The sequence below is a fragment of the Sciurus vulgaris genome (genome assembly GCF_902686455.1).
Source record: "Sciurus vulgaris genome assembly, chromosome: 9".
NCBI lineage: Eukaryota > Metazoa > Chordata > Mammalia > Rodentia > Sciuridae > Sciurus > Sciurus vulgaris.
In genome coordinates, this window is record NC_136469.1 from 59,814,663 (window position 1) to 59,835,837 (window position 21,175).

The 21,175-nt window shown below is 39.0% G+C and overlaps 1 protein-coding gene across 1 annotated transcript in view; it reads right to left on the minus strand.

The window, feature by feature from the left end:
- DAPP1 (dual adaptor of phosphotyrosine and 3-phosphoinositides 1) overlaps positions 1-19,823 on the minus strand; it is an 85,092-nt gene extending 65,269 nt beyond the window's left edge. The window contains exon 1 of the mRNA XM_079153858.1: positions 18,196-19,823. Coding sequence (XP_079009984.1) covers positions 18,196-18,296 — 101 coding nt within the window. The 5' untranslated portion in view covers positions 18,297-19,823. The remainder of the gene's footprint in view (positions 1-18,195) is intronic.
- Positions 19,824-21,175: the final 1,352 nt, after the last annotated feature.

Sequence of the window (21,175 nt, forward strand, 5' to 3'; positions counted from 1 at the left end):
AGTTTCATTAAAGCCAAGAGATAAAATCGTCTGAATTGTACATAGAACTAGGATGAGTCAATACCTATCAAAGATGATTTTTAAAAAAATTTTAAGCTAATAAACTGCAAAAATAATTGTAAGAGAAAAATATATAAAGCAAAATAGTTTGTGATTTCATTGTCCTTCCCTAATTGTTACTGAAGAAAAAGAGTTTGTAATATTTAAAAAGTGTAAGTCGGGTTAACTGTCTCCTGTCCTAACTTTAAACAATAAGTAAAATTAAAGGCTCATTTCTTTGGACACTTGCATTTAACATTTAATAGTCACTCGTGCAACATCCAAACATAAACCTAAAATGGACCACAGAGACAGCAGTGCTGTAGGACAGTAGTGAAATGCACAAAAAAATTCTTGCAGATGCGTCTTGTGCTTTTCTATCAGTGCATGAAGAGTGCAAGTCCACTGCTACTCATATGTTCCAAAAGCATTAACACATCTAATCAACCAAACTACTAAGGAAAAGACATTACCTTTCTAAAGTTCATTCACAGTTGAGACCCTTAATTTGCTTTCATTTTATGCAATCCATATTTTATTCCTAAATATCATAAAAGCATATGCTAATTTCTTAAAGCTGGAGAAATAACAAAGAATGTAGAATTGTGCCCAACTCATTTACCAGTTTGTAGTTGTTAAGATTGTTTTAGGCCCTTAGATTCAATTCAAAGTAGATTAAAGTGTTACACTTTACCTCAAATATTCTACTACCCTCAGAATGTTACCTAAGACCTCTTTAAGACTGAGGACCAGCAAATACTGCCTAATTCACCGTAAACCACACACAAGTTTTCTGTTCCCAACCAATTTGACAACTACATGCATTGAGACTCAAAAGAACACAAGTGTTCACAGTCTTCTTATTGCTTGTGGCCCAAGTGTCAAAGTGAAGTCACCTCCAGAAGGCAAAATATAATCACTACTTGCAAATTCTCACAGTGGCCAAAGGGATATAGCACAAATAAAAAGATCAATAGAAGGGACAAGTCACCAGGAAAAAACAGGGGAGGGGAGACCTCAATGGCTTCCTGGCCAGTCACACCAAGAAAAAGGACTAACAAACTTTTTAAAAATGGCACTCAACAGACTGGCCAATAAGGAAAAATACCCAACTACCTGCAGCAAATATATATTCAGGGCCTCATTGTTTTCCTGGACTAAAGGACTAAAAAGTCTATGAGGAGGGGACAAAAATCACACACACAACCGCAACTGATTTCTGCACTCGATCTCTTTCCCCAGAGCTCCCTTGGCCAACGACTACTCAGATAATGCAGACACCTTATGAAAGTTAATTCTTTTTAGATTGTGCTTTCAAGCTACTAATATATACAGATCATCCCCTCTACTAATTACAGAAGACCCAAGGAAAATGTAATCTCTTAACTGGTGAGTTCATTAGTCTGGGGACCAGAGTGAGAGATTCTATTATGAATACTTTTCAAGACAAAACCTCTGTGTTTTATCATAGTGTTTTTGTGTGTGTGTTTTCTTTTCTGTACACTTCTTTGTACTTTATACTAAAGTCTGAATAACTCTTGCTGGTAGAAGCCAACACTTAGTCCCATGTATGAGAGTTAACTTCATTCTTTTCACTAGCTATGGACTATTTCAATAATAAATGCTATTTTGTCACAAGGAGACTAGCTGACAAGAAATGAATAATCAACCATTCAGGACAAATGTATAGCTGCCTCATACAACTGACTGTAGCTGTATGCACTCTGGGTTACCTTCCTATTAAGCAGTCACTTCAGAGTGGCTGGAGTTCTGCAATGATACAGCACAGAAAGGACCAGATTCCCAAACACTGGTCTTTAAAGTGAGAAAAATGACTTTAGATTCACTGGATTGCTTGGCAATCATACTTAGGGAAAAATAACTTTATTCAGGGTTAGAAAATGCTTGGTAATGGCCTTATATATATTAGAATATGCTTAGACTTGATGCATCGTATAGCACTCAAGGATTGATACATCTTCTACAATGTCCTTCTTATACTCTGCCCAGCAACTATAGCTATCTTTTCTTTTCAGGGCACTTTTTTCTATAATACTAATCTATCACCAATTTTAGAATGTGCAATCCAGAACTCTACTTTGAAAGCATGGGACAAAGCTTGTACTGCTCATTTGCAATCTGCCACCTTCTGACAGGCAGGCAGACTTCAAGAGTAATTCAATTCTAGGAAGAAAAAAGAGGCTGAGAAGGCCCATCTTAAGCTCATTTTTAGAATTTCTGGCAACTATACAAATGCACTTTAAAGTTTTAGGACATAAGAAATAAGCAACTAAGGTTAAAAAAAGTGTTGTTTCTCTAAGACAGTGTTGTTTCTCTTTTTACATAAAGGTAAAGAATAACCTCCAAACAAAATAATGATCTATCTTTATGATACACATGAACCCCTTCCCCCAGGATAGAAAAAAGTCAAGATCATGAGGAAGTGTTAATGAATGCAACTATGATTCATATACAAAGAAAACACTGCCTCAGAGAATACAGAGGCACAATAGATGTCAATCAAAACAATCTGAGCAGAGGTCCACCTGTACAAAAATAAAAAGCCAACAGAGGTAACATAGTTAAGACCAACTCAGCAAAAAGTCTAATTTTTCTAATTGATTTTGCCCTACTTACTAAGTTAACTAAATGCTGGAGTTAAAAAAAAAAAAAAAAAAAAAAACAAGAAACCTAAGAGAATAGATAAGTAAAGGAATAGGAAATGAAATGATTTAGTGCACACAGACCTTAACTTTCCTAGAGAACACAATATGTTGAGTTGTAGAAAGGAATTTAATTCCTATAGTGGATGAATGTCATTCACTTAGAATCAAATTGACATTACAAAGTATTAAAGCCTTCAAAAGAAAGAGTATAACCTAATCTTATAGCATAAAATTAATTCTGCTATATATCTTCATTATCTGTATTTACTAATGGATATTTAATACAAAAATAAAGGTATTCAAAGCTCAAAAAAGCAAGCAATTTCTACAATGTCTTTCTTTGATAGCACCGGGAGACTTTATCCTTTATATACTACTTCAAACAAACAATTTTAATCAAATTTCACCCATGCTAACAGAACTATTAGATTCTCAGACCTCTCCAAATGTTCATGTCTCCAGAGGGCATCCCTATTTGAAATCCTAAAACCATTTGTTTGCTATTTCTTACACATATTTTTTTATTCCTTTCCATTTAATTCAGATAATAGGTAGTTGAGGATAACAGAGTCAAGGGACCCACAGTCCAGGCCAGTGATGACTGATGACAAAGGACAGATGGATAACTACACAGGTCACGTCTATGTGATGAACTAAGTTCTGTTAAAGAGATGTGTAGAGCATGCAAAAACTCTATTCTGGCAGTGAAGGACCTTGTCATGAATCTCATAGGCTGTGATGTCCCTATGGCATGAAATTTTAGCCTGAGTGATAAAGAATAATCATAAGTACATCTGTGGAAGGAAGTTTCTACATAGGTGTTCAAGATATCTGTTTCCTAAACCTCCATTTCTTAATGCATGTTCTTTAGCATATTTCCTCTTTTGGGCAGAGCTGTTTTTATTCAGTTTAAGAAATGTATTTGTTAGCTGATAGAAATGGCATGAAAAGCATTTTATTAAAAACCCCACTGAGTAGTTTGCCCAGAGCAGTCCCACTCATTGGACCGATTCTCAGACAAGTTCAAATCTTTTGCTAAAAAATGCTTTCAAAGCACAGCTGGAAGAATTACAAGGGAAGCCATAGTAAACCTCAAGTTCAACTAAAGCCAAAATGATAATTCTTCTTGGTACATACATAAAATCTCTGCAAGGTCACAAGTTCTCAAATATATTTTGCCAATAATTAACCTCAGGATGAACATTTCAGCATAAGATCTAATTGGAGCCAGTAGATCACTTATTTGAAAAAAATATTAAAACAAAATTTTAAAGCAAAGAATTTGCACTTTCCTTTGAATTTCTTTTTTTTTCCCTTTTGTGTGTGTGTGTGTGTGTGTGTGTGTGTGTGTGTGTTTGTGGTGCTGAGGATGTTCTACAAAGGGATACTCTACTGCTGAGCTATACCCTCAGTCCTTTTTACATTTTATTTTGAGACAGGGTCTTGCTAAATTTTTGAGTCTGGTCTTGAATTTGTGATCCTCCTGACTCAGCCTCCCAAGGTTCTGGGATTACAGGTATGTACCACCACTTCTGTCTTTTCAAGAGATCTGCATGAACAGAATTCTAAAATTAATTATAGCCTGATGACAATTTTTACTAAGAATTTTTATGATAATCTTTTAAATAAAATCATAGAAGATAAATACATAAGAAACACTTGAGTACAAAGCAAGAGTCACCTTGGAAAATCCTCAGAGTGTTAATTTCTAGGTGGCAGCTTTGCATCAATCAATGTTGCCATGGAATATGGGGCCAGGGCAACCTAATATGGAACTTGCCCCGGAGCTGAGTACACATGGCTATAGCTATGATGCAATGAGAATTCTCATTCCCCAAACAACTCTCCCACTAAAGTCTCAACTTTCCCTTTTAGTTGATTGAAAATTTTCTTTCTGAGAACACTTCGATGCACGTCAGGGAAGTGGATATGGACTCAAATAACATGGCACGTCCTTTGATAAGGATGGTTTGAGTCTGTGTGCATAAAGAACAAAAAGTTAAAAGTAGAGTTAAGTTTGTAGCATTCCCATAATCAACTCTCTGTACCTTCAAATTGTTTCAGATCTGTACAAATCCTTGTGCAAAGTGTTGTGCTAGGCAGGTAAGGGCATAAAAATGAAAAAGCCCAGATAGGGCTTTAAGAAGCCATTAATTTAATCAGTAGTAAAAGAAAAGTACTTTGCAAACTATATCCAAGAAGGAACAAAATACGCAAAGGATGTCCTAGGAAGAATGATCAAAACTAGGTTCCTTGAAAGAGCCAACATCAAAGTATGTCTTGAAAAATATTACATGATCTTTGAAGTATTACTTTTTTTTCTGATTATAAGGAAAATATAGTAAAAATTAAAATATATAAATGGAAAGAAGAGAAAGTGAAAACCTTTCATAGAAAAGGAAATACATACTTCAAATAAAGTTTCACTACTAATCAAGTAAATATAAATTAAAACTGCAATATAATATTTTCTTTATCCACCAGATTAGCTAAAAGAGAAGGATTAGACAGTACTAAATGTTAGAGAAAATTTTGGGGTAATGGAGATTATCATCCATTATTAGTAAGTATGTAGCTGGGAGGAGAATTTCACACATCTCCCATCACTGAACCTAATGTACCATTCTACTTCCAGTGTCTGCCTAATGAAGCACTCACATTTAAGCAGAAGAAAATATGAACAAATGTGTTCACTGCAAAATTGTATGTGAAAGTAAAATTTTGGGAGCAAATACCACAAACAGCACAAATCTGAGAAAAAGAACTTAATTTTCATTAATTAACTTGTTCAAAACATTATTTTCAGTTTTGCAGTGTGATATTGGTAATGAAGTTTTTAGGCTTGTTGGTGACTTGAGGAGCCTTCATCAGATGTCTTTCATATGTGAGTTGTAGAGTTCTGGAGCATTTTAAATGACTACATACAGGTTCCAATCTCTTATTTATTTATTTATTATTTTTTTGGTACCAGGGATTGAAACCTGGGGTGCTTATCCACTGAGGCACAACTCCAACCCTTTTTATCTTTTATTCTGAGACAGGATCTAAGTTTCTGAGGGTCTCTCACTAAGTTGCTGAGGCTGGCTTTGAACTTGTGATCCTCCACCTCAGCCTCCAGAGCAGCTGGGATTACAGGAGTATGCCACCACACTCAGCAGGTTCCAGACTTAAGTACTCTCATTTGGCATTTACTATCCATAGCACTGTGGTCTGCACAAGTGAGGGAACCCAAAGCTGAAACTTCACTGGCTTCACTGCAAACTTGCTTCTGATAATTACAAAAGTCATGTTTCTATTTTTTATATTATTATTATTATGTTGTTGTTGTTGTTGTTGCTGCTGTTACTGGGACTTGAACCCACTTTACCACTGAGCTATATCCCCAGCCCGTTTTATTTTTTTTATCTTGAGACAGGGTCTTGCTAAATTGCCCAGGTTGGTCTGGAAATTGTAATTCCCCTCCAAGTAGATGAGATTACAGGCATGCACCAAGGCATCTGGCTTGTTTCTATTATATTTTTTTAACCAAACAATTAAAACCATTTAACTTAGTAAATGAAAGCCACGTATAATCCCTCATTACAACCAAGAAAAAAATCACAACCATCTGCTTAGCCTATATTCTTTTCAATTTTTTGTAGCATTTGAATAATGTTGAAACCCTACAGACTCTTATTTAATCTTTACCTACATATCTAATGATGGGGGATTCAGTACTTCTATAGAAAGTTTAGCCATACTTCCATAACTGATGGACAGAAAACTCTTTCCTCCATTGAATTGCCACCCCTGCTGTACGGCTTTCAACAAATGGTCTCAGAGCTACTTTTTGAAGCTACATAGATGATACTTTATAAACAGCTGAAAGAACTTCAAATGTATCCTCTTCTCTTTTCCATCATCTTCATCTTCTCTTTTTAGGACAGACTTTCAGTTCATTTATCACTCAGGGACCTTATCATCCAAAGACCTATCTCTTCTGAATATCTTCCATATATATTTTAAAATTCTATCTTAATGATATGCACTGGCTTGCAAGACACAGAAGGTTAGCATCTCTCTTGTTCTTGCTGCTGAGTACACATAAAAAGCCTGAGATTGCATTACATTCGTTTCTTCACAACTGCATGGTGTGACTGATTCACACTGAACCAACCTACTGTTAATTAAAACTCCCAAGTAGGTCCGTTTCCTCTGCTGGTTTTAGAAGGGTGATGTTTTTAGAGTTAGTGCAATGACAAACTAATTTACTACTGGGAAATACCAAGTGAAAAAGTACGCCACCTTGAACCATAAATGTGTGGAGTGTCAGTGAGAATCTTGTCTGTGCCTTCGCCTCCAGTCTTTCCTCAGCTAGTCCATCCACTCAAATCACTTTTAATTTATAAGCTATGTGATTTCACCCAAGTGGCATCCTCCATGTTTTCATCTGTTAAAGTAACTGTTGGTAATGCCTACAAAGAAAACCTTATTTTCACTTATGGAACATTGTGTTCTTTTATGAACATTTCAGGTGATTTTTTTTTTCACTTTTGTAGACAAGAACAAACTATGAGCTTTCTAAATTATACAATATATTGTGAATATGCCAGACATTCTCCTAGATGCTTCATGCATTTGGAATAAGGTTCATTTTTCTGAAACTTAAAAAAAATTATTTTTGTCTTACTTTTCTTCCCTGTCTTTTCCCTGAAGAATAAAAGGAGCAACAAAGTACTATTTATAACAATGTATTAGAAACAATGTGTTATATTCTTCTTTTCCCCTCCAAGGTCTACATATTTTCACATTTTGTCTCAAGGTTGATAGAGTCAACAGCACAGAGACTAATCGAGCTTTAAAAGAATATTTGTATTGGGTTTATAAAATTATCAAAGCTAGCAGTTGACTTTGAAGGAAATAGTGGTATTATCCCTTCCATGATACAGTAACAAATTAGGAAACACCCACCCACTAAAGAATTTTCTTAGCTGCCTCTTGGTAAGTTACAGGAAATAAACTCAACCACAGAGCAAACCAGCAGACTAGATCCAGAAAGCTGGTCCTCCAGGCAGCCTCCTCTGCTTTCATTCCAGTGCCTTTTTGTACTAGAACCTTCTGAGGAATTGCTCCAGCATATTGAAAGCTTCAATGTTTCTTTATCCCATTGGATTTCTTTAAAAATAATTTTTATTAGCTTTTTTTTTTAGTTATATATGATACTTGGGTTCATTTTGATCTACTGTATACAATGTATTTTATACCAGTCCCTTCATATATGAACACATATATATCACAAATACACACAGAGTAGCAGGAAACAACACTGATCCTTCCATATGCTATTTACTTGAATATTTTCATTTCTATTCATTCTGAGTAAATATCGTGACTCCTGAAACTCATAGAGGTTGCACTCAGTGATTTATTTTGTTTTGTTTTATTTTTGTTTTGCACATGGTGTTTGAAAAGCACTGCAGAAGGAAAAGAGAAGAGTCTTCAGGTGAGCAGAGTCAGAAACTGCCAACTAGTTGCCATCTCAGTGGCAGTAGACAATAAATGTTATGGGAGGGGAGCTCATGGAGGGTTGGAATGATCAGGGTAAGCTTCAAGGAGGAGGAAGATCAGGAGCTGGGGCTTGAAGGTTTGACATTTAATTGATAGGTAGCAAGACAAAAGGACATTCCAAGAGGAAAGACGGCATGGGGGTTCATGTATGCACAGTATTTTGAGGCAACAGGATGCCTAGTTGAAAGAGTGTGTTCATATTGGGGACTAATGCAAGACAATGCTGGAAGATCTGGTGGGCACAGAAAGCAAGCTTGCAATTTAAAACATAAGCCACACCTCCACTTAGACATTGCATTTTTTTAAGGCACAGGTGGATTTATTTAGGAAGGTAGATACATACTCAAGAGTGAGAAGCAGACTAGATAGTGCATTTCTCAATGATAAAACTTCTTAGTAAGCTATGTCTACAGATTATTCATAGATTTACTGATGTATTCTTCCCCTTCCTGGCAAAAAGAAGTGAAATAGAACCAAATAGAATATACCTCTGTCCCAATAGAGCTATAAAGAGGATTTACATTTCAATCTAAGACAAGAACAGAAACTTCTGGTTGTATAAAAGTCACTAGAAGGCCCAGAACCAACAAAAGAACTCTTCTTTAGAGAAATTTCTCTAGTCTTCATTTAAAAAATTAACCTCACTTTTGAATGACACTGATTCCCCCTTTGAATTCTCTAGACTAAAAACTAACAGAGGCGTCACTCACTTCTCTAAATCCATGGCTGGCATAGCTAATTGATTTGTATCCTGTCTTCCTGAACATATAGCTCAGTCTCACAGTCCTGAACGCAATGGTGACAGAACAGAAGATGAATCTATTGGACTCCCCCTCTCCAGGTGATCTTTACTTGGGCTAATAAAACCTCAGCATTTGAGTTATTCCATGGGATTTTCTGGCTGCTATTTTATTCACATTCGTTTTTTCATAGAGTTGGTGCTGGACACTTCAACTTTGTGAAAGATAAAGTTCCTGGTCCTCTGTGTAAGAGAAATCCTGGGTTTAAGATAAGAAACTGTCTTATTTAGGTCAAGAGCTATTGGTCCTGTGATTTGTATCATAGTCAGGTATATCCATGACAAGATGGTATTGTCTTTGTAAGCATGTGAAGTCACATGTTCACAGCTGTGAGCTTATCTTTCTACTGATCATAGTGATGGACCCTGTTTAAGCAGAGAAGCAAGCAGAGGTCTTGCAAAAGGAAGTTTTCTGATAAGGCCACATTCAGGCATAGTTTGATGTATACTGAAGGTTCCCCACAATCTTTCCAGAGGGGATGTTTCTGTGATGGACTCAGCATGGTGGTGGCTTTCTATAACACTATTGTAAATACCCACATTTGCACATGATACTAGCAGAGCTAATTGGTGAGGATGTTCCAGGCTTTGGAAAACAGACCTGAGTGATGACAGAAGCCAACTATGTTGGCCATCAACTAAAAGCAGGTCCCAAGGTTTCTGGTGAGAGTTAGGGTTCTGTTCAAAGGGAGAAGAGAACTCTGTGGGAGTTAGAGACCAGGAAAAACCTGCTTTTGAAGGAGTCTGAGAAATGAGACCAGAAGTTCTAGGGGATGGAAACAGTGAGAGAGAGATAGAATATAGACTCAGAGATTCAGAGACACAAGAGAGGTACAAAGAGCCAGAGACACAAATATCGCAGAGCTGTATACAAATAGAAAGAGACACAAAAGCAGACACAGACAAAGGCCCACAGGCTCAACCAAACAGTCAACAATACTAGGAACAGTGACTTAGGGCACACATGTACAGACCCAGTGAACCAGAGGCTCAGGCAGAGAACCACGGGTAGGTAAGTATACAGACATCTAGAGGCAGACTCACAGAGCCTACCCAGAGATGGGTCAGTACATCCAGAAAAATCAGTGACTTGGAGTGACCTGAGAGACAGCTCCGGCCACTGACTTGAGGGAGGAGTGGAAATTGCATCTCATCATGACAAAGGTCCTGCTCAGTTCCCAGGGCAGCATGCACTGGCTGCAAGACCCAAAGAGCATCATGGCTCCCAGTGGTTGGGCACAGTAAATGCCTGGTTTGGTATGAGAATCTGAGAAGGTCTAGATGGGTTAGGCAGAGATTCAAAACCAGAGATTCCTGGCAGAGGGTTGGGGAATGGAATCTAGTTGACTCTTCACTCAGTCTGATTATTCTTGTATCCTATTCTTCATAAAATGCTGGCTCCAGGTTAATTGTCTTTGGTCTGTGGTTGCCAGTGACTACCTGCCATTGTGGGTTAGTACAGGAGGCAGAGAGAGCCACTTTCAGGAAGCTACAGCTGCAGGAAAGAGTTCCGGTCTTGAGGGATATAAAAAATACAGCCAGATCCTTGTTCCATTAGTTATTTCTTCTCTATTCCACAGTTCAGATGATACCTCTAACTGATGTCAGTTTATCCCACCAGTAAAGAGTGTTGGGCATGAGGGGACTGAGTGATTCTGGGGTGATGAGTGCAAATCCATCACCAGGTTGGTGTGGTAGAGAGCTCTCAGGCTGGAGTCAGGAGCCTTGAGTTCTGGTCTTGGCTTTGACTCAACTTGTAGCAATTCAACAAACACTTAGTTAGACATCTGCTCTTTGTCAAGCGATAGTCTCAGATGGAGATGACAAAGATGAATAGCCTACAGCTCCACTTGTTCCTAAGGAGTTCACCTTCAAAGGAGAAAGCAAGCTGATGGCCAAAGCTTTTAGCACCTCAGGATTAACATCTGCAAAATGGCTCTAAGATTATTTGGTGAATCGACCCAAAACATAAACTACCAGTGGCGAATAAAAATAGAACAGTAACTGGAACCCTGGCAGCTTTAGAAATTTATAGTGATAAAGTAAACAAAGAACAAATTTAAAAAATACTTGTGAGACATTAACGTTTTCAAAATGTTTTTGATTCCTTTTTGAAAAAATACACAAAATCTGAACCAGGTTTGTTTAGATGTTAATCACTTATCATTCTTAGTTCAATAGAATTACTGGCTTCCACCCCTGTTCCTTCCTTGCTGTTCCAGATCCATACTCTAGTTTCTCATTCACCAATCTGTAAACCACTTAGTTTTCTTGACTCTGGACCACTTCCACCTACATACTAACTACCCAATTAATCCACCTGACAACAAAATATGATGATCATGGAATTCCACATTCCTGTAAATATTCCATATTGTCCATTGGCAAATCTGTTTCAGGCCTTCTTGATCTGGACCAAACTAAGTATCCAACTTTAACACAAGTCAACAGGCTGGACCACGACTAGATCCTGTAACTACTCTGAGACAGAGAAGGAAATGGAAAATATCCAACCAGAAAGCAAGAGCAATGTTATGCATGTAGTATAGAAACAATTTTGCAATTCAATCTGTGTGTGTGTGTGTGTGTGTGTGTGTGTGAGTGTGTGCATGTTCACAGAAAAACATTTTTACAAAACTGGAAAGAATTTGAACAATATAATTTAGATGGTAGAACATGGCTGATATTTTTGATGCTTTATTCCCTCAGTTTTTGATAGTTAATATGTATTATGGTAATTTAAACTGATTATTATGAATAATTTTAGGTGTACAGGAAAGTAGCAAATAGTATAAATAGTAATATAGACAATGGGCACATTTAAATAATACCAGTGCTTCAGATAAGAAGGTTTTTGTTGTTGTTGTTGTTTGTTTTTTGCCATTCTGTGATCAAACCCAGGACTTCACACATGCTTGGCAAATGCTTTACCATTCTGCTACATCCCCAGCCCCCATACTTTAGTTAGAACAATTTTGTTTTGTTTTTGTTTTTGTTTTGTCCGGGGGTGGGGGTGGGGGTTGGGCTCAGGGATGGCTTACCACTGAGGTACATCCCCAGCCCGTTTATTTTTTTATTTTGAAACCGGGTCTCACTAAATTGCTGAGGCCAGCCTCAAATTTGCAATCCTCCTCCTCCCAAATCACTGGGATTACAGGTATGCACCACGGTACCAGATTAGTCAGAATATTTTTTTTTTTTCTTTTCTTTCCCAATATGTCTTTTGATAAGCAGCTTTAAATTACAAATATCGAGTTACTTTAACCCTAAAAAATTCAACGTGTGCCTCTAAAAAGTAAGATTTTTCTTAAATCATTGGTATCAAGATGAATTAAATGGTAGTTCCTAGGCTTTCCGTAAGGCGTAACCGGTTCTAAACAGAGAAGTGAGCAGGCACCCGTGAGCAGGGCCTCAGGGACCCTGACCACAGAGCAGCTGGAGGTGAGCAAGAAAGGGAGCCAAGACCAGAGCAGCTGGAGGTGAGCAAGAAAGGGAGCCAAGACCCCTCCCAGACACTGCCCCGTCGCTGGTTTCATCAGGTCCACTTTAGGGAGGAGAAGTCAAAAGTTTACGACCTCAGAATAGGAATTTAGCCTCTAAGGGGAGTGGTAGGAGCCAGAATTTAAACCGGGACTTAAAAAGAAAAAAAAGTCCCAGAGTCCATTTATGAAGGGAGCATGGGAAAAGAACAGGAGGCGAGCCAGGTGGCAGCTTCTTGCAGAGCAAGGTGGGACTGAGGAGACATTCGGTCCCAGGGACCAGGTGGCCTCTTTCTATTTTCTGAGTGCCACGTTTGCCACTCTTACTCCTTTACTCGTGGGGGGATGTGTCTTTTTTTTCTATATCAAATGTCACCATTTATAACTTCAATTGACAGGATCATCTCTGTTTCCGGTGATCCCCTTCCTTTCTGCCACAGGTAAGCATTTTTCTCTGGACACTGTTGGGGCCCTCAGCCGGCACAGCGGAGCCTTCTTACTTCGCCTGCCTGTGCTTCCTGTCCCTGCAGTCGTTTCTTCTTTATTTCAGTATCCCCACGGCGCCTTGCATAATGTCCCCATACAACAGGTGAGCCACAAACGAATGGAAGATTGGAAGAGTGTCACAGAGAAGCCCCACCCACTGTGGAGAACGTGGGGCACGGATTTTCACGTGTAAGGAGAAGGAAGTCACCCACGGAGGAACAAAAAACACAAAAACCGAAGAGGAAACTCAGTTGAGTCAAGAGGAGCTCCAACTGCTTGCTAGTTACATACTATCAACAGCTCACCTTCCATTTTTAGAATCCCAAGATGACAGAATTTTCACAGAAGGGGACTTTTTGTAGATTTCTTTGAGTGTGTTTAAGGTTAACTGGAGGTGACATTAACATTTTTAAAGATAGGCCAAAACTCACATTTTTAAACAGCTCCCTGTATTTCTATTAGAGTAGCAGTAGGTCATATAATTCCAGAAGCTAAAAATTATAGCTGAGGTTCCAAAACTGATAAAAACGTAAGTCCTTATAGACAAAATGTGTGTGTGTGTGTGTGGTGTGTGTGTGTGTGTGTGTGTATTTTAAAGGAATCTGATAATCTCTAAAGCAGTCTTACTGTTTCCTTTAAGTCTGGAAATGACGGTTGTATTAGCTTCAAAGAAGGATTAGCCAGCTTCTCAGTCTCACAGTGATCATTTGTCTAGGGTCAGAGTGGTAAACTGTGAGGGGCAGAGGGCTTTACCTGGCAGTTGATGGCTAAAACTTGAGAGTGTCTGACAAATTGACACAATGGCAGCCTTTCCTGTCTTCCAAATTGTTTCTGGTGAAAGATCTGCTCTTGAAATGTTCTTGTAACTCAGGCAAGTTCATGGAAAGCTTGATCTATATATCTTAATCTTTGCTGACGTTTTCATTTATGTCACCTTAAGTTGCCATGCCAACTGTTGTCCTTCCTGTTACCCAACTAAAATCAATGGAAACTCATTCCCATCCTTTACTCAGAATCTGTCTTTGAACACGTCTCTTCAAACTGCGCATGCCCCGCTCCCCCAGACTGGGTCTGAGAAGACCACCAGGAAACCTCCACCAGCCCTCCTATGCCGTTCTCTCTTGACTCTATATTGTGTCCCGCTGATCCAACACAGCTAGTCGGGCTGTTCTGTCATCTAACACGCGCTGCTGTGTGCAGGCATCTTCAAAGGTCGGTTCTTAATCCGTTATAAAATAAGCCTGGAAGAACTGGGTGCAGAGCGCCCACTAGCCTCCACCCGCCTCCCTAGTGGGGAACGCGTTTGGTCACCTGGGATCCTGGCGGGTCCCGGGGTCCTAGGCGCAGGGAGCTGCCAGATCCATTTGGCCACCAGCGTCCAGTCAGAGGCTGCAGGAGCCAGGGGCTGCCGCCATGCGACGGGGGCTGAACGCGGCCTCCATCACAGGGCCAAATCACTGTCTTTTGATTTTGAAAGTAGAAAAGGCCTGACCACAGTCCACATCTTGCTTCTCATCCACGGTACTTCACACCCTTGGGCATTGGGGAATGGGCCTCGCTCCCTCCCGCCTCCCCCTAATCCCACACCAACCCATGTGTAAGTGAAACTGAGCAGCAGTTTAGGATAGTTTTTTTCCTTCTTCCTTCGCTTTTGGGTACACTAATGCACTTAGGTTGAAAGAAAAGAAATGCTTTTGAACTGACACTATAAAGGAAACATGGATACAAATGCATCCGAGTGACTTGATTTAGGGAATTGAAAGAATAATAATCCTATGCTCTGACCAAGTGTCTTGGAAAGAAAAGTGATAGATTTACTTCAGCTCAGGGTTCAATTTGCAGAACTTCTCTATTCCAGAGCTTGAAGAAAAATAGAACTAAGACTGATGTACTTTTTTTATAATTTAATCACTAAATTATGGTTATAGCTATCAAAAATATAACATAAGAATTTACCTATTACTCAAATAACCTACTAAAATAATTGAAAACTGCAGTCATTAAAACCAGACACCTTTCTACTATTATGTATTATTACTGTTTGTTTCCAGAGAGTGAACCCAGAGGTGCTTAACCTCTGAGCCACATCCTCAGCCCTTTTTATATTTTATTTTGGGGACAGGGTCTCGCTAAGTTGCTTAGGGCCTCACTAACCTGTTAGGATTAGCTTTGAACTTGTAAACCTCTTGCCTCAGCCTCGGGAGCCTCTGGGATTACATGCATGTGCCAAACCCTGTGTATAATTAAAATGCACCAATGAAAACAAATAATTTAAAAAAATAAAACCAACCATCTTTTATCTATCAATTATATGACATCATTTTGTTTTTATGGAGTTTTAAAAAACCTGAATTAATCAGAAGGTTTGATACAGACAATACCTCCGTGAGTTAAAACTTCAAAGAACAAGCTTCATTTAGATTCAGAATTCTGCCAAAGGAAACAAGTCATTGTCAAGATTATTTAAATTATTAACTATGAAAAGCATATCAGTGATGTGCTGGAGGGGCAAATACTGGCTCAAGTTGATCATAACGTATTTGATTTGCAACCTAGATATTCAATCCTTGACAGTCTGAACTTGTCCATTCCTCGGTAGAGGCAAATAGCTTGAATTTGTCTCTATTGGGCAAATAGACAAATTCTAGAAATCAGAACTTCCTTTCTCCCAGGGGAACCATGCTCCTGAGGGTTCTTCTGGCGGAATGAAAAAGTTCTAATGCTGATTTCTGGTGATGATTGTATCATTCCTTAAAGTTAATAAAACTTAATGAACTATGCCATTGAAATGGTGCATTTTATGAAATGTAAACTATACCTCAACTGAGTTATTGACCAAAATGCTCCCCCCGACTAATAAACAAAACACCAACATTTCTTAATGATTTGAAGATTCAGGTGCACACCCAACACACTTAAAATAAATAATAAAATCACAGTGCATTTGAAAAGAAATATTCTGTGCAGTGATTCTCAGTCTCAGCCTCACTTTGGAATCACTTGGAGAGAAATGCTTTTCACAGAGATACAAATAATATTTCCCTGTTCTGTAGCCTGGGCACCAGGAATTAAAAAACAAAGCCAAGAAACTCCTTAGGCTATTCTTGTAGTGCACAGCAAAAGTTGAGACCACAGCAGTGCAGCAGTTCCCCCAGATAACTGCAAGTTTCCCATTGTTTAAAAAACCAAACTCGTATGTTTAATAAATTTCCACTTCTGAAATGGAAGAAGCGTGGACACAAATGCACCTTTTTCTTTTCTTTTCTTTCTTTCTTTCTTTCTTTCTTTCTTTCTTTCTTTCTTTCTTTCTTTCTTTCTTTCTTTCTTTCTCTCTCTCTTTCTTTCTTTCTTTCTTTCTTTCTTTCTTTCTTTTTCTTTTTCTTTTTTTTTTGGTGACTCTGGACTTTGTATTGAATGTCTATTCTTTTTATAGGGAAGGAAATGTGGAATTTATCTGTAGTATCTTCCTCCTGGCAGCACTGTGGTCTACAGGGACATTTTACAGCTCCTTTGACCTCTAAGTGTGCACCAACAGGACTCAAGCACAGATCCTGGGTTTAAAGTTTGTTTAGTTAAAGATCCAATATTGAATATTTCCTCTGACTCTCTTCTCCCTTGGGGGAGGGGGGGTTCTTACTAGAGTGTGCTGAGAAAACAGGTGAAGTCTTATAGCTTAATGATTCAATATAGTTTTAAGACCCAAAGTCTAGCTTGAGTTCTTTGACTTAGTGACACCTGTTCTGGATGCTCATGGAGGGGACTTTACCTCTTCTCTTTGGAGATTCAACAGAGAAGGACAGAGATAGTGTGGAACTCCGACTTCCTAAGAACAGAGAGTTTCCCTTTTGAAAATTCTAACTGTTGCATCTGATTTGTCATATGAAGGCAGTTCAATTCTAGACCTCAATTTTAAAATCTAAAGATAGGAATTACTACCGAGCATGGTGGTGCACACCTGTAATCTCGGTGACTCAGGAGGCTGGGGAGGGAGGATGAACAGTTTCAGCCCAGTCTCAGCGACTGAGCAAGACCCTGTACCAAAATAAAAAATAAAAACGGCTCAGGATCTAGCTCAGTGGTAGAATGTCCCTGGGTTCAATCCCCAGTACACACACACACACATATACACACAGAGTCACTGAGAAATTTTACAGTCATACAAGATAAAAAGATGCAATTCCTTTTCAGTTTTTCCCTGGTTAACAACATGGTTGGAACCCCAGCTTTGCCATTTCATTGATATTTGAGGTTGATGTTTGAAAGATCAGCAAGTTATTCAAACTCCCCTTTGGTGTTAATTTTCATGCTTTGTAAGAAGATAACAAGAGTTTCCATGTTGTTGGGTTGTGAAGATTTAGAGCTATTGATCCAGGCAGAAGATGTAGGTTTGGCCTCTCTGGAAGCACAGGTGTCAAAATAAGATTATTCCTAGTACATCAGGTGGGAAGTCTGGTTTCTCTAGGAAATCCCCTTTTCCTCTCTTGTGTAATACTTGCTCCTTGTACTGAATATCCTGATGAGTTGTGTCATCAGGTCCCTCCTTTAAGACAGGACTCCAATGACTCCACCTACTTACATGTACCTGTTTAAGGCAGGAGTTTTATTCTGTTCTGCATTATTGGTATTTAAAAGGCTCAAAGTTGCCTCTACAGATACACATACACGCAAGAGCTCATGAATGCAGTGTGTGGAGAAAGAAACAAGTGAGATTGGGCAGAAACTTCCTCATTCTCTCTTTAGAAAAAGTCCCTCTCACTTACAGTAGGGTAGGCTTTCTGTTTACCTTACCGGCAACAGTCTCACTGTCAAGAGATCAGTGTTCAAAACTCTTTAGCAGCACATTTATTTGTAAAGCAGAGCAACATCAAGGAAACCAGGCAACATCAACTCACACATCCCAATTCTGTCCCTATTTTTAAAGAATGTCTAACATTTGTTTTTTTGTCGCATGTTCTGTATTTATCTGTTTTCACATGCGGAAAAATAATCTGTTTTTACAACAGAATTAAGCCCCTAAAGGAGAGATACCTAACAGACAAAGACAAAGTGACTAGTTTAGAAGACAGGTGGCAGGGAGAAAGGAAGGGCTAAGGATGATCATTAGTTGAAGTCAGCTTTCAGGAGTGAGTCTGGGTTATGTTCACCCAGAAAACACTTTGAAAAGGGGATTTTCTCTTACCCCAAGTCCTGAAGCAGCTCGGCGTCTCCATCCGATCTGCTCCACAGATCTGAGGGATCCTGGGTACTCATTTTCCTTTCTGGAAGTTCTGCTCTGCCCATTCGCGCCCTTCTGTCTGCCTGTGAAGCCCTGTCAGGTGCTGTGGGGAAGAGAGAGGGCCTCAGCTGCTCCTTAGACTCTGCTCCTCAGTGAGCTGGGAGCCCGCTGTGGCTGTGAGTCTCCAAACAGCGAGGAAGTGAAACTTGGTTACTCCTCCCACTGACACTGCCACCCTGGCCCTGAGGCACTGGCAGGAGTGTTCTGTCAGTCAGAAAGTATGCAAACTGAGGTAGCTACCTGGGACACCCACGCACATCCCCAGCAGGCAGTTTCTGCCAGACATAGAGGAGACCACCCACCTGGTATTGGACATTAGTTCAAACTCTTTCCATGAGGCCGAACTATAACTACTGCCTAACGCTGTTGACCTGCGGTTAGTAGGGAGAATGAGTGCACTTACTCACTTTCCTTCTTTTCTCTCTTATACACACAAGGAACACTAAGAAAGTTTCCATATCAGGAACATCATTAGAGCAGGTAGAGAAATCACAATCGAACTTCCATTTCATCCCTGAAGTGTGTGCTTTAACACTGTCTCAATATTTCAGCATAATTACCAAAACTTTCTGACGTACCCTTGACGCTGAGCTGAGCTTGGGGACAACTCAGAGACATGTTTCTTTCATGGAAGAGGAAGAGGGTGAAAAGAAGGTAGGAAAAAGTTATAGAGGTTATCCTTGTGCCGACCTAATGGGACATACTAGAATTTACTAGATTTATACCTGGTATGATTTTGGGTTTATATTTGCGTAATAGAGGAGAATTCCATCAGCCCGGATGTCTTAAAGGGAAACTACAGAGACTCAATCCTTGGGAAGTGGAACAAAGTTCACAAATGAGTGAATAAATAATGTATGTTGCTTCCAGTCTTATCTATGTATGTACTGCAGGAAAGAATGTGCTTCTGGGTGCTCACTCATGTGTGTGTGTGTGTGTGTGTGTTGCCCCCAACCCCACTGCATCATGTCCTGACTCATTCAGGTTCACCAGGATGCTCTATAACTTGTTTTTCCAGTATGGTGTGAGAATTAGCAGCATTAGCCATTTAGAGAGTGCAGAATATAGGGTTTAACCAACGTGTTAAAGTTTGAGGAGGACTGATTTGCAGGACATCACAACAGCTGAGTGCTTCCTAAAGGACTTAGATGGTTGCTAAAGGCTGTTCTGTACCTGGTGTCATTCTACCTTGAAGATTCTTCCCTATGACCTCTGTTTTCCATTGGTTTGTGAGACCCTGGCTTACTCTGGTTAACTGAGAAATTCCTGAGCATCTGGAGAGAGCCCTGGGAAGGTAAGCTCTGGTAACACGCATGTGATTGTACATCAACTTTTAAAATTCTTTTGGCTACAGGTCTTTCATGGAGGAATCAACTGTGCACTTGAACAGAGGCCAGGGAGGTACCAAATGTGCACACGGTAGAGATAGGGGAACAGCCTGAGCACCAGATTTCCTGTTCCCTTTCTATAGCACTTTGTTCAGTGTTTTAGTATCTATTTCGTTCCCATTTTAGCAAATTCTGTTTTTTTTTTTTTTTTTTTGTTAACTTTTCTTTGGGGGTGAGAGTGGGGAGGGAAGTAGAATTAGCTAAGATGACCTCTTATTTTTTTCAATTTTCCTGCCTTCTTCTCTTCTTTAGCTGTCCCATCTATTGCCTTCTCCTTTGATATCATCCCCCCATCTTGTCACTTATTCTATTTTCCAGGGGTCCCTCCCCTCTCTGCCCCACTCTCTATGCATTTAGTATTTTAGCAGTGTAGGACCCCCCAAAAGGAAGACCCTTACTCGAGTCTCAGGATGGCGTGCTCCAGGAAACACGAGAGACCGGCTTGATGCAAAAGCACGAGGCACTTTAATAACGGAGCTCCGGGCCAACACGTGTCTCACGCAGGAGATAGAGGAGTTGACCACGAGGCTCAGAGGTCAGGGGTTTATATAGGAAAAGTTAGGGAGTTTGGCGCGGGTACACATAATTGGCTGATTCAAACATAAGCGGGCACATGACTACATTGATTACATCAGCAAGTAGTATGTGCAAATTGACATTCCAGCAATGTGGTAGGGCAGTTTATTTTGGTTAGCAGGGGTCAAGTTAACCTTAAAGAAAAGGGAAGAAGGGGGAAAGTGGGTGACACCAGATGGTCCACGGCCTTGTGGAGATTGTTTATCCTCCATGACCAGTTAGATTTTGATGTTTTGGCAGTCTTATTTTAGGCTTGTTTAGGTATGTTCAGGCCTCAGGCCTGTCCCTCTTTGTTTCTTTTCCTAAGTTCATTTGCTAGACTACAGATTCTGTGCTTTAATTATGGGCACTTAAATTTTAACTCCTTCAGCAGTACTGTCATAGCATTACTGGATGGTGTCAACAAAAACTGAACTTTTGTAAAAAAATATTTGGTAATGTGCTGTACATTAGATTTTTCAGATGTTATAATTATTTTTCATTAAAGAGACTTCAACTTTTGCTTTCATATACTTTCCCAAGGTATATTTTTGAAAACCACATAATTCACTTATTATTTCAATAATCTCTTTTTTAATCCTGAATTTTTTTCTATATTGGCCTTGGACATGGAAAGGGACACAAATGATCAAGTTAGTTTTAAAAATTTTGGAGCATCTTATTCTTTGTTGAAAAAAATGAGTATTTGTATATATATATGTATACACATGTGTATATATGTATACACATACATATAGATATACACATATATACATACACATATGTACATATACACAAAAATATGTATGTGTATATATTTATATATGTATATGTACATGTGTGTGTATATAGATCTATATATAGTTGTATATTTATATCTCTATATATAGTTATATATATATATACTATATATAGTTATATATATATATATAGTGTGTGTG